General features: G+C 38.9%; 1 protein-coding gene across 1 annotated transcript in view; it reads left to right on the top strand.

Moving 5' to 3' along the window:
• The window catches only part of col11a1b (collagen, type XI, alpha 1b), an 86529-nt gene extending 72733 nt beyond the window's left edge, over nucleotides 1-13796 (top strand). Inside the window, exons 51-67 of the mRNA XM_083928108.1 lie at nucleotides 410-517; nucleotides 698-751; nucleotides 957-1010; nucleotides 1502-1555; nucleotides 4283-4336; nucleotides 5597-5704; nucleotides 5999-6052; nucleotides 6514-6567; nucleotides 7175-7282; nucleotides 7941-7994; nucleotides 8087-8122; nucleotides 8238-8291; nucleotides 9215-9473; nucleotides 10161-10273; nucleotides 10465-10533; nucleotides 10848-11081; nucleotides 12175-13796. Of these exons, the coding sequence (XP_083784234.1) occupies nucleotides 410-517; nucleotides 698-751; nucleotides 957-1010; nucleotides 1502-1555; nucleotides 4283-4336; nucleotides 5597-5704; nucleotides 5999-6052; nucleotides 6514-6567; nucleotides 7175-7282; nucleotides 7941-7994; nucleotides 8087-8122; nucleotides 8238-8291; nucleotides 9215-9473; nucleotides 10161-10273; nucleotides 10465-10533; nucleotides 10848-11081; nucleotides 12175-12321 (1614 nt within the window). The 3' untranslated portion in view covers nucleotides 12322-13796. The remainder of the gene's footprint in view (nucleotides 1-409; nucleotides 518-697; nucleotides 752-956; nucleotides 1011-1501; nucleotides 1556-4282; nucleotides 4337-5596; nucleotides 5705-5998; nucleotides 6053-6513; nucleotides 6568-7174; nucleotides 7283-7940; nucleotides 7995-8086; nucleotides 8123-8237; nucleotides 8292-9214; nucleotides 9474-10160; nucleotides 10274-10464; nucleotides 10534-10847; nucleotides 11082-12174) is intronic.
• Nucleotides 13797-14584: the final 788 nt, after the last annotated feature.

The following is a 14584-nucleotide window of genomic DNA, read 5'->3' as shown; positions in this document are numbered from 1 at the left end:
TGTAAATGCCACGCGCCATAAGGCACTGAAAACACAACAAACAAGTCTAATAACCTAATCAGAGTGAAAGAACAGATATACTTCCCCATGCAAGTCCAACATTTAGAGCAAAAAGAAGAAAAAAACAGAAAGCGTAATGATAAGTATATTTAGTGTAATAATTGAATGGATCAGAATGTGATTTTAAAATGAAACTATAGCAGAAGAATTCACTAGCAGCTTCATTTTGCTTTCTTTTTTTTACTCTGAGTTCTTAGGGCCAGTTTGGCGCAGGTTTTGATGCCAGTTGGAGTGACAGATTTGATAACACATATGTCGTGTGCCTTATTAAGCACGCTTTTGTCAAAGAAGCGTAGATGGCCCTTATGTGATCCTCATGGTGACAAGCCTGTGATGCATTTCTCCTCAGGGACCCAGAGGAGAGACAGGTGAGAAGGGAGAAACCGGCCCACCCGGAGCTGCTGGACCCGCCGGTGCCCGCGGACCCTCTGGAGATGACGGCCCCAAGGGCAACCCTGTATGTCACCTCCACTGTCACACACACGCACACACACACACACAGCCAAGACTGATGCATTATTAAAGCTGTCGGCTGCAGAATCACCGTGTCATATTTCTCTGCTGAGCTGTCTGCTGTCACACATTTTGTTGACACAATGTCAAGCTCAGTCTTCTCAGTGTCTCGATCTGTCTGCAGGGTCCCGTCGGCTTCCCAGGAGACCCTGGTCCCCCTGGTGAGCCTGGTGCTGCTGTAAGTGCTACATTTATCCCTCAATCAATCTTACGTTTAGAATGTTGTACCATTCAGCAAGTAGCAATAAATTACATTCTTTTTTTCCCCCTTTAACATGTGTCATTCTTGATTTTCCCATTGTGTGTAGGATGATTCATGTCGTTAATATAGAATCAGCTGTGATGTGCTGACTAATGTTGTCATTTGTGTATATTGTTTGAAGGGTCTTGACGGCTCAACGGGTGACAAAGGAGACGATGGAGAGGCCGGACAACCTGTAAGTCTAACGGGGATTTGAAATTGTAAATACTTGTCTGGACAATAAATCAAAATGATCCAGCCAGAGCCAGTCACACCCTGCCACTAAAATTAATTTTCCATGTTCACAATGATGTGCAAGAATCCAGCAAGATGAATCCCTTAATGTGTGCAGTAAGCTGAATGCAAAATAGTTTTATTCAGCAGCATTGTGCAAACCTCGTAATGTGATTATGGGTTGTCTTTAACATTGAAATTCTAGAAAATATGTAGGGAAAATGCAAGTTTTACATTAGCGGTGCCATTTAAAACCATGTTACATGTTAAACTGCACTGTATCATGTGTAAAGTGAAGCAGACAGCAACATATGGTAAAATTGGGGAAAAAATACCAATTTTTTTTTCTTTCTTTTTTTTTTTTACAAATGTAGAGATCTGTTATTATGTAACTAAACTCTTCAGTTTTTGTGAAGTGCAGTTACAGTAAGTGTTCCATCTACTCTATTTTAGGGCCCTCCAGGTCCATCTGGTGAGGCTGGAGTACCAGGTCCTCCAGGCAAAAGGGTGAGTACATTTCCAAAACGATGCATTAGATGATACTTCTGCAAAACTCTCGAGATGTTTTCTATTTTTACATTCACAATGCTCTTACAGGCTAGCCAGCTATTACCCACTGTGGGGTGATACACATTTATGATACGTTTGGAATTTAAATTATATACATGATGCCCATCAGTTAAACTGAGAATCTGGAAAAGACAGTAATTGCAGACAGAGATCATCCTGGAAGAGAATATGGACATATTGTGAGTTTGACTTATAGTGATGTGAAAGCAGCTGGACAGCGGCTGCTGCTGCTGCTGCTAACGTCAGGAAATTAACTTGTCACTTTAATTTCTCAATACTCAATGCCCTCTCTGTCACATCAGACTTTAACTGAAATTTAATTTCACAGGCGTGGCATTTCTTTTTACCGATAATAATTAATAATGTTTTACTGTTAACAGTAAAGCACGCTGCAGTGTACTTTATTAAAGGCTGGTACAATCTGACAAGAGAGGATAGAAACTGTGAAAATGTAAGTGAATTCGTTTTGTATTGTGTACTGAAGCAGACGAGAGTCAGTAAAGTGTAACTTATCCTTCAGAGCATCAGAATCAACCAGCTCTGCTGCCATCTCTGTATATTAATGCAAACATCTTGCACAGTACACATACCATGCAGCTCTTGTATGTCATAAAAATATAGGTATGATAAACACTGTTGATATGCCTGAGATCATAAATAAGCAAAATTTTACTTTATCAAATAGTATAAGCTTGTATAGCACACTACATTCACTTGCTAAAGATTTAATAATGGTCCCCAACCTTTGGGGTTTGTGAGCTGTTACACTCCAAAAAAAACAAAACAATGTCTACTTGGGACCCCTTGTCATGTTTAAGATGTCTGTTAGTTGTCAGCAGTTCCACCAAAGAAAGATTTCCCTTCTGAACTGTTTCACTGAAATAACTGTTTGAGGTCGAAATAAATAAACGTAACCCTATTTTATCCCAGAAAAAACAAAGATTAGTTTAAAATTGAATAGACAATACAAATTTTTGCTTTCCCTCTTTCCTGCCCCATTAATCATCATATGATCCCTCACTATTGAGCCACTGGAGGGTGTGCAACCCCTAGCTTAGCAACAGCTGTTTTTTAACTACGCAACTGTATCTAAGGTCAATAAAACTAGCTTCTCCTTAACCAACCTCAATAGTAAAACTCTACATATGTAATGATTTATAGGTATTGTCAATCAAATATCATATACAATAATATATTACAGTCAAGGGCTCATATGGTTGTGCTTTAAAATACAATGTTACTGATAACACGTGTAGTTTTGCTTGATTAGGATTTTGCGTAAAAGCATCAATACATTGCTGTATTGATGCTTTTACTTCAGTAGATGATCTGATTTTTTTTTCCACCACTGTGAATAAGGGATAAAGGAATGTGTTTAATTGATCTACATTGATATTTCTTGACCTTGGATATTTTAAAATAAGTACAAAATATTGCCTCTTGTGGCTGAAACATATTCATTTCTCATGCTTGTCATGACCATGCAGTCTGTGGTAAGATACCTTTACAGACCTGCCTCGAAGATAATGATAGAGTTCAGTAGCACTATAAAATGCCTCAAACATAAATACTCGTGATGGTGCTTCAATGCCAGAAATTATTTTTGTTTTCCTGCAACTCTGTGTAGCATGAATTCAAACGCCAAAGCTCAGACAGTTGATCATACATTTTAAAAATGTTGATATGGTGAGAATTCTTTAGACCCACGATTTGTATTCCAAGGGATACTATCCAGGTGACAGAAGCTACTATTATTCATCCTTCACCAAGGTAATTTAGAGTATCTTTTCCAATATCTCTTCAAAATTTGCCCAGGTTCAGTACTTATTGATGCATGTGGTTGCTTGACTACATTAGCACACATGCGAGCACGGGTCCACAGTGCACACACATGCCTCACATACACACACACACACACACATTCACTAATGCACACACACAGTTGCCAGGCCTCATAACCTACATTGAAGACCGGTGGCTTTTGTTTGGTCTATTTGATTATGGTTTCTAATGGCAAATGACAGCCCACTTACTAAGTTTTGACCAGAGGCTGTTTGGTGAAAATGCTGATGTGCTTTTAGCTCTGTATGTTTGGTATGTAGGGCAATTTGCTCGTACTGATGTTGCCTGGCCCCCGCACAACCCTCTCTCTTTTAAAAGATTCAAGGTCAGAGCGTACATCCGCTGAACGATTATTAGGTATATGAAAGAAATTACTGCTTGTCAGCAGATGCTGGGGAACTCCCCTTTTAGTATTCTTTTCAACAGCTTTATGTAAAATGTTTTGACATGAGGGAGTGTAGTTATTAAGTTTGTTGATTAATTATAATGATATATATGAAAAGTAGGTTCTGTTGTGTTTATTTGTAACCCCAGAAACCTGGGTGCCCATTGGTAGAAAGTGCATTTGAGGCAAAGTACTACTTTCACCCTAAACATGTAAATCACCACTGATGCCACAAATATGGACACTTCATTAAAAATTCCATCCAGATTGTGGATTGTGCTATTCTTCAATTTTTTTTATTTTAAATTGATTCCCTGTTGTTATGCTGATTTTATATCATGTACTTTCCCTTTGTGCTGCATTTGTTGTATTTAAAGTGCTATACTAATCAAGTTATTAGTGTTAAAACTATAATTGCAATGTATTGTTGTTCTAAGGGATCCGTTGGAGCAGCAGGTCAAGAGGGCAGACAAGGAGAAAAGGGATCCAAGGTAAGTTGTCAACTATTAGCTTGACCTTTATAAATTACAATCTACTAATTTAATTAAATGCCGTGGTGGCAACATAGATGTCTAAATTACACTATAAAGGGCAATTAGAACCAATTTAAACCCTCTGTTGTAGTGTCCTGCTCAGGTGGACATTTATGTGTTCACCTCAGATCCTGTATAGTTGTAAAAATCAATGGATTCGTCTCACAGAGGAGGCAGTGAGGTGTCTTGAGGCTACCAGTGGATTTGGTCGTTTTTTCTTTTTTACAGAGTTTGCACAGTTGAAAAGCATCAAATTGACAAAAAAATCTTACACACCTGAAAGAAATAGTTTGTCTCCAAGGAGGTTCAAAGAAACGCACAGAGAGAAAACCTGACACATCTCAGACATAGCCACACTCTTTCTTTTGTTCTCTGTCATTCTCCATCCCTTACACAGACACGTTCATATACAAAGTGCACATTCTGTCCACATTGAGGTAAAGGATTAGAATCGATTTGATGGAGACAAGACAAAGCTTGCAGGGCGATCTTAGAGTGTCAAATCCAGGCTTAATTGGTTGTCAGAGCAATTTAATCCCCTCCTATCATCCTAGTCGATATGACATCTCTAAAACTTCAATACATAACAACTCGCCGCTCCTGCTAGATGAGATCTGGTAACGTTTGATCTGTTGGGATGTTGCAAATCCTTGAATCCTTCCAATCTGGGTTGTTTTTGTTTGTTTTTTGTGGAAGGGAAACACTGGAAAATATCGAACAATGTGACTTTCGGATGCAGGATTACTTTAATTATCAAGTTGGATAAAGAAGGTCTTGTTGTCATTGGTGAATTGAGGCATATTTGATCTTGCACATTGCAACAGCATTTAAAGACCCCATCCGATGGAAAATCTAGTTTTTAACATTGTCTTTTCTGATTGAGTTGAGCTGTGATCCAAGAAAAACAAAATTCATCCTTCACTCTTTATCAACACAGGCTATCATTTGCAGGCTTTATAGCTGCAAAAAGGACAATTTTACAAATGTTGTGTACTCCAAGTCTCTCTTTGCAGTTACTGGATGGTTGCCTTTAATAGAAAAGCAAATTTGGAATGTACAACAGCTGAGATGAATGGAGCGTGCCCTAAGACAATAAGGCTACGGATATATATCATAGCTGCCCATGGAGCATACCTATGAGTGCCTAGACATGTATGAGCCCTACAGACAGTGAAAAGGGAGTAATTGTTATTGTTATTTTGTTCTGATATATTACAGGGAGAAGCTGGAGCCGAGGGGCCTGTTGGGAAAACTGGACCACTAGGACCTCAGGGGCCTGCTGGAAAGACCGGTCCTGAGGGACTGCGTGGAATCCCTGGCCCTGTTGTGAGTACAATTCGCCCTTAAAAAAATGTCACTTTTAGTCACAGGTTTCGCGTTATAGCCTGATTGAAGTGACACATCTTACAATTAAATGAATTCATTTTTATAAAGGAAATGACATGGTTGAAATGAATGCTAGTTAAGCTATTATTAGTTATTAAAACTAACATTCTAATATAATGGATACCTTTAAAGATGTATTGCTTCTTTAAATACACAGTGTAGTATAAAATCTAGTATTTCGATTATTCTCATGTTATTAGCCAAATACTATAATTATTTTGTCTTTATTTTCAGGGTGAGCAAGGACTGCCTGGTGCTTCCGGTCAAGACGGCCCTCCTGGACCTATAGTAAGACATCTTGTCCACCTACTCAGTTAAAAGAACTAGCTGTAGTTATTGTATTGTAAGTGAAAAGATGTGCTGACTGCTGATACTGCAGCACTGCCCGCCTAGTCCCTGTTCAAAAGGTCTGCATGCTTTTTAGACATTAAAGAACATTGGTCATCTGCCAAAAAAAACTGTATATAAAATATACATATACATATACTATAAACAGTTTTGGTGTGATCAACAACAGTGTTGTAGAGCTCTATTTAGTAGTTGAATAATCATTTGACAGAAAATTAATTAGCAATCATTTTGATAACTGAATAATGGCTTTAGTCATTTTTTTAAGCGCAAACATTTGTTATTTCCAGCCTCTAAAATGTGACCATGAAGGCAGAGATCTGTGAGCCTGTCACTGTTAAATATCATGTATTCATTTCCCTGTGAGTTATGCTTCACTAACTGATTGTTTCCCTCCGCAGGGACCCCCTGGACTTCTTGGTATGAAAGGTGACTCTGGATGGAAGGGAGAGAAGGTAAGACATTATTACGATGCTAATCTCAAATTGCTTTATTGTGTATTCCTCATATCTGCCTATGCACCTTATCTGTAGCTTCCAAAGTGAGCAAACATCTGGGCCTATTGCCTCTATCTTTCTGTTCAGCCTCTCCCGCTAAGGATGAAGAAAGCTTCTGCTCTCCGCTTTGACACAGTGATTTAATGCAGTTAATGAATATGTATAAGTCCAATAATATCATCACTGTAATGGTCATTGGTTAAATGCCAGCATGCAGTAGTCAGATGCAGATAACCATAACTCTGCCCAGCAGCAGGTGCTGCGACAGACCACCATTGTTAAATATGACAACCACTATAAACACTCTAATTATTTATAAGCAGAAGTAACACAGTTCTGAGGTCGTCTCGCCAGACATTGTGCATAAACTTGCAGATGAATTAGCATTTCTGTTTCCCTGCTTCCATTTTTACAGATGATAAATTAACAGAAATTAAACTTTAGTAGCTACAAAAAATACTTTTTGTCAAATGCATAATTGGTATAAATATTGTTTTGCTCTCTAAATTTGTTTCCAAGCTTTGGTCTCATTTTTGTTCTTTATTTTCTTCTCTGGCTGCTCCAGGGTCATCCGGGTCTTATCGGTCTGATTGGACCTCCTGGTGAGCCTGGAGAGAAAGGAGACCGAGGGCTGCCTGGACCTCAGGGTACTGCAGGCGGCAAGGGTGATGGTGTAAGTGTCAGGCAGAGTATATTTTATTAAAACATCTTCTCCATTGTCTCCGCAGGAATGTGAATCTCATAAAGTCATAGCACTGCACAGACATATTTTTTTTTAAAGAGTGACTTTCTCTGACTTCGAGATTAAATTCCCACCAGTCCACCATACATAGGGGGGAAAGTTAATCTTGCTTAAAGTTTATTTTATCACAAATATAAGCTATTGCTGTAATTGGGGCTGGGTGTTATTGTTCATGGACGTTCAGTGAAATATTCAGAGATGACGAGAAAATACTTTTACACATTTCTGCCGTCCAAATCATTGATTCTGAGATCATTTGCACATTAACACATTATTTTTACATTTTTTTTGTAGTTGGTTGTGATTGAATACATTACAGTAGGACCCATTTGTAAAGTGTCCTGAGATAACTTTGGTTATGATTCGACACTATAAATAAAATTGAATTTAATTGAATTTTGCATTTAATGTTATTGTACATTTTGCATGCATTTGCCCTATTCTGATACGTCTATATTGAAAGTTATTCATATATAAAGCAACATTTCAAACACAATCTCCTGTTCCTAAATGCATAGAGTACAATCCTAAATGAGACATCTGTTAATTGCAGTCTGACTGATAATAATTATCTATGCTCTATTTTAAGGGTTCTGGTGGTCCCCAAGGTCCTCTTGGCCCTCCTGGTCCCCCTGGTATTTCTGTAAGTTCTATTTCTCATGGATGTTCCCTCATGTTTCCACTTTTTTTACATCACAGCTGTTATTCATATATCATATATTTCCTCTTCAACAGGGCCCCGTCGGACAGAAAGGTTCCAAGGGCTCAAGTGTAAGTTGTGTTTCATCCTTTTCGGTGTCATGATAATTTCATTGCCAAGTGTTCAAGTGTTTTATGAGAATGGCTTTCATCTTAATTATGTCCATGATACTTTGTTTCCTGTCAGGGTTCAGCCGGTCAGAAGGGAGACACTGGACTGATTGGACCACCTGGAGCGCCTGTAAGTTACCAGTTAATTATCATTCAATTAATAGTTCAATCCAAGCATCATTATACAATTGTACTCAAAATGTGCAACTGCGAACTGTGTGGCTATGTTTAAATCTGTACTCACTGGAGTTGAAACAAGTCAGAAAAGTCACTGGAGTTGAAACAATTCAGAAAATGAATCAGCAAATATTCTAATTATTGATAAATTGTTTCATTTTTTTTTTCAAGGAAAGTATTTTGGTCCTTTGGGTTTTAGTCTGAAGACACTTTGAATTGAAGATGTTTTGTTGTAGCCTGGAAACCAGCCGAATCTGCAAAACTCATGTTTCATTTGTTCTGTCAGATATGTCTGGCCCGTCTCCCATACAGACTGGCTAATCTTAACCACACTAAGGAGGGGATAACCGTGATCCCGCTACCCTGTAGTTACTGGGTAACTCCCAGTAACTGGGGGGGAGTGAGCGGGCCGTATTATGTAGCGTAACAGAAATGTTTTCAGAGGCACATTGTAATGTCCTGTTTAGCTGTAATTTGAGAATGCACCGCTGTTTCATGGCTCTGATTGGTTGTAGGTCAATCCAATTGCCTCTAGAAGCATTTTGCTCTACAACATTGATAACACCCCTTGGAAATCAAAAATGAACTCAGAGGGTCAAGACTAATACGCATTTGCGATTAGTCTGGTTATGTCAGGCTAGTTATCTTTGACTGTGGAAAATCATGAAGCCTGTTTCACATTTTTGACTTAACAATCAATCATGGAAATAAGTGGCAGATTAAATAGAAGTTCTAATAATCATTGTATGAAGAGTACTGAGCATGGAGCCTCTTCTACCCTAGGATGGGAAAAGGCTGTACACGCTTTGAAAAACATCCCATGATAACAATGTATCAATAGCAATAATGTGCTTAACATGAACCTCCGTGTTGCAGGGTCCACCTGGTGACATCATCCAGCCGCTGCCAATCCAGCACTCCAGAAAGACCAGGCGGCAGGCTGAGATGCAGGGAGACGAGGCGTTGGCAGACTACGGCGTAGGTGGCGTCGGTATGGATGGAATGGAGGATGTCTTTGGATCCCTCAACAACCTCAAACAGGATATTGAGCGCATGAAGTTCCCCATGGGCACCCAAGACAATCCTGCCAGGACCTGCAACGACCTGCACCTCAGCCAGCCTGACTACCCAGATGGTAGGAAGGAGAACGAGTTTATACTCGAATTAACATTGACACAATAAATAATAATGCTTTAATAGCACAGGTTTTTTACATTTAGATTGTTTTTGTTACAGAAACCAATATCATCATATTGATTTGTTATTTAGTTGCTTGATTGATATGAATACAGGAAGAAGTATTCTCTCTTTTCAGAGTGTATGGCTAACCAAAGACATTACTGTGTCTTTTGAGACAATTATTTATTTGCCATTCATCTGTTGATTATGTTGACTGCTGATTATTTTCTAAATTAATGGTTTGAGCTATAAAATAATACATCAGAAGAGTATTTTTTTTTAAATACGCTCAAATGTATTATTAGACTGTAAGATTATAAGTAAATTCTCACATTTTAAAACCAGGAACCATCAATGTTTCTGTCTAACTGACTAAAAATGTATTTAAAAGATGACTATTTTTCCATCAACTTATTGATTATTAGACTACATGTTGCAGCTCTAGACTAAATCTACACCTATGGTAAGAACATACAGTACAATCACCTTTTGAATACGCAAGACCTGACACTGTCTTCTGTTCTAGTTGGGCTGTGGGGATGAAAACAGTAGATAATAGCGACAGTGTTCACTCCCTAGGAGGCCAAATCTGTGCTTCTTACCCCCGACGTGGCTCTGTGTGATGGCTGTGTTTCTCTCGCAGGTGAATACTGGATCGATCCAAACCAAGGCTGCATAGGAGACGCCATTAAAGTGTTCTGTAATTTCACAGCAGGCGGAGAAACGTGCATCTACCCAGATAAGAAATCCACAGGAGTAAGTAACAAAGGAGCAAATGTTAGCACATGTTAAATACAGCATGAGACCTGAATCAAATGGTGTTTTCTTTATGTAGGAGCTCACTGCAGCTATCTAGATCTGTGTGCAGCTGCTGCAATAGTGACACATTTTAAAGTTATCTAATTGTGGTTAACTTTATTTCTTCTGCTGTTTATTATTTATTATAGGTTAGAATATCCAACTGGCCCAAGGAGGCTCCAGGATCATGGTTCAGTGAATTTAAACGAGGAAAAATTGTGAGTCAACCCACATGACTTTTTATTTGCTTATCGTCCTTTATATCACCTCCCAGTAAATGTTCACATCCTTTTTAGATACGTTTTTCAATTTTGCAGCTTTATCACTTTGTCTGATTTACGGTAACTATTTCTCAACAATCTCTCTATTTCTTTCCTTCCTTCATACATCTCCGTCCATTACATTTCTCGTCCTTCCTTTTCCTATTTACCTCCTCATATTTCCTTCTTTCTAACCATCCCTCGCCCCTCCTCGCTCCATCCTTTTATTTATCCATCCTGTTCCTTCTTTCCTTCCATGTCTCTGTCCCCAGTTGAACTATAATGACATGGCAGAGAACACCATCAACACAGTGCAGATGACCTTCCTGAAGCTGCTGAGCTCCTCGGCACGGCAGAACTTCACCTACGTTTGCCATCAGTCTGTGGCCTGGTACGACGCCAAGGCTGACAACTATGACAAGGCGCTGCGCTTCCTGGGCTCCAACGATGAGGAGATGTCTTACGACAATAATCCCTTCATCAAGCCTTTGACGGATGGCTGCTCGGTAAACACTTGTTTTCTAACTTTCAGTTGCAATTATGCTTTTTTCTTCGAAATCCCATTAATCTTCACAAATATGTAGACTAGAATATGTAGAAAAATGTCATACAACAATGTTCATGCAGGTAGCCTACAGACCAGAAGAATTGATGGATTCAAGAGTAGAATCTGATACGCACTATACTTACAGTATTTAATGGCATTTAATTCATTTGGAATGTAGAGCTTATATGATTGATTGATTAGTATATCAACAACGTTTTTGATTATCAAATAATTGGTTACGTTAAACATTTTAAATGGGAAATTAAACATTCACTTGTTTCAGCCTTTCTAATGTGAAGATTTGCTGGATTTGTAAGTTTGTCATTATATTGAATGGAACATTTTTTAGTTTGGCAGGGTGTCCGTGGGGCCCTTAAAAAGTATTAAAAGTTCATTCATTCATTTTTAACCACTTGTCCCTGTCGGGGTCGCGGGGGGCTGGAACCGATCCCAGCTGACATCGGGCGTAAGGCGGGGTCCACCCTGGACCACAGTCTATTGCAGGGCACATATAGACGAACAAAGACAGACAATCATTTACACCTATGGGCAATTTCAGAGTAATCAATTAACCTAATACAAGCATTTACCCGGAGAAAACCCACGCAGACACGGGGATAACATGCACACACAGAAAGGCCCCAGCCGGGATTTGAACAAAGGACCTTCTTGCTGTGAGGCGACAGTGCTAACCACCACACCACCGTGTAGCCCAGTATTACATAGTTGATGAATCAATTTAGCAACAGTGAACACCAGTTTCTGAGATATTACATTTTGTAGCTTGTTTTCAAAATGTATATTTGGGGAAAATTCCACCAAGATATTCACAAGCTTAACTGTTCATTAATTTAGATTAGATAGGACTATATTATGTCTCTCTATCAATTCATCAATTTTCTCTACCTGCCATTTCAAGGTGATTAGGATTTTTTTGGTTTTTACAGAAAAAAATCTGAAACAAACATGTTTATTTTAAAAGTCGCCAAAGATATTTTGTGAACCACACGGCCCGCCTTAACTAAATGAGTGTCTACCCTTTGTGTTCACAGCTGAAACAGGGCTATTCAAAGACGGTGATGGAGATCAACACTCCCCGCATCGACCAGTTGCCCATCATTGACGTCATGCTGAATGACTTTGGGGAATCCAACCAGAGGTTTGGCTTCGAGGTCGGCCCTGTCTGTTTCCTCGGCTAGACACACCCCTACTCCCCGCTGAAGGACAGGGTCAGAGGGTACATATTAACACCCACATGCTGAGATCCGACAACCTTTACCTTCTCTCCCTGCGAAGCAAAAAACCTGTGTTTTCTTTTGTTGCCGAGAAGATCTACTCAAGCCCAGAGAAGAAGAGTGCCCCTAGGCCCTGTCATGAAAGCGCTGACCAGGGGAAACTACTCCTCGCCCTTGTAGGGCCAGAATCACATGACTTTAACTTACATGTACTAGTGGGAGTGACATCAGGAAAAGGACATTTGATGCCGTGGCGGACAGTGACGCACTTTCAGCAACAGAGAGAGGATCCACTCACCCCAAGCCCAATCCTCCCTTGTCCTTCCCCTCCCACCACGCCTCCCTCTCTGGATGCTCCAGGTGCTGCTCTGAATACAACCACAGAGGTGCTTTGTGCAGAATCACAAAACACTCAAGGTGCTACAAAAAGTGCTTTTTGATAAAACTGTAATTATTATTATTATTGTGTACAATATTGTTCCTTTTCCGAATCCATTCTAAAATCTTGCATGTGCCCCGGCTCTTGGAGTTTAAATAAGTACCCGGTAAACGACATAGAAATAAATCCAATGAATATATTTGATGTGTGTTAAAAAACAAAACAAATTTGCTAAGAAATATGTATTTTAAAAACTTTCCAATTTCTAAGTAGAAGATTATCCTTTTGTAAATAATATAACTTTCAATATTTGATTGTTATGGGAGCTAACACAACTGGCACATTACTCTAAAAGCATTTTGTCTTTTTCCATGACACACTAGTTGGTATGCCCATCAGGATATAAAGCCATGATCAAATGAGATAGTAATATAAATATTGCAAGAAAGGGCTTATTCTTTCAAACTTTCTTCCCCCAGATGTTATATTGTACCTCAGTTGCTTTTTAAAAATGTGGCTCTTCAACCACGATCCAGTTCAAAAATGATTTGTGATGGCTAACTTACAAAGATTTTTTTTTTGTGGAGTTAAATTTGTCCAATTGTTTCAAAATTGACAAAAAAAACAAACCACTGTCAATTTTCTTATTTGTAACAATGTACAAATGTTTTCATGTGCCTTGAAATTGTTCATTCAAAAATATTAAAACTGGATTCTGAAAAATGTCGGGGTGGATATCTATATTGTATTGTTGGCTGTCTGACAGAAGAAATGATTAGCGCTCTTTTTGTGATTCTGCGCTGCCTTACACATATTACCTTCCTTGGCCGTGATCATTTAGGATTAGAAGGATTAGTGGCTCCCAGTGTTTGGGCTCATTTGATTGATTCCGCTGAGCCCAGGCACCGTGATCTCCTCCACTTTCTTTCTCTGGCACCGATTTGACTTTGATCGAGATCTGTTTGCATCTCCAACTCTTCAGCTTAAATCTATAATAGCATAGACTTCAGACCTGTGTAATTACAGTATGTTTACAACCTATGTACAAATGAAATAAATATTGGGTGCTTTGCCAAATGCACACTGCAATCCTTTGCATTCACTTACAGATTATCCTATATTTATAGCAAAAACTGAGTTCATAGAACCAGCCCAGTGAGACAAGATGCATGGTCACACAATACATGCTGAGATCGGATGTGCCAAAGCTGGATGACAACACTCCCCGGACTAATAAGGCTTCCTAACTGCACCGCTGGTTTTGTAGAAAATACAGTCAGACCATATGTCAGACAAAAAAGATCTTCACAGTATTGTTAAAAAAATAAGAAGAATAATTGGATTTTAACACACTTGTCTCAAAAAGAAACTCCTTTCAGTGCCCAGAATGACACAAAAAAACTCAGAGGTCACTTCAAAGTGCAACAACCACCCAATATTCACTTCTCTGAGACAGCACATGTCCAATTATATGTGTTTCAAACAACATGCTGCTTCATTCCAGAGAGTTCAGCTCCATTTATTCACATTCAAACCGACAATAGAAATGTGTGTGATTTCTTGATACTTATTATTTACAGTTAAATGACTCGCTTACAGATACTGCATGGAATTTAATTTACTACATAATCCAAATACTGCAGAGGACTTAAAAATAACTCTGTTTTTGTCTGTAATACTGTTGAAGAGTCTGCAGCAAATGCAAATTGACAGTAATTATCTTTTCTCTCAGGGCGTTTGTCATTTTAGCAGTGGTGAGTGTGAGGGAAAAGATTTAATTCATGATAATGACGAGGTTCAAAACATGGGATGGATTATATAAAATAGATGATGTTCCGTCATTTTTGA

Source organism: Echiichthys vipera (genome assembly GCF_963691815.1).
Source record: "Echiichthys vipera genome assembly, chromosome: 15".
NCBI lineage: Eukaryota > Metazoa > Chordata > Actinopteri > Perciformes > Trachinidae > Echiichthys > Echiichthys vipera.
The sequence above is the reverse complement of the archived record's forward strand: the minus strand, read 5'-3'. Positions and strand labels throughout refer to the sequence as shown.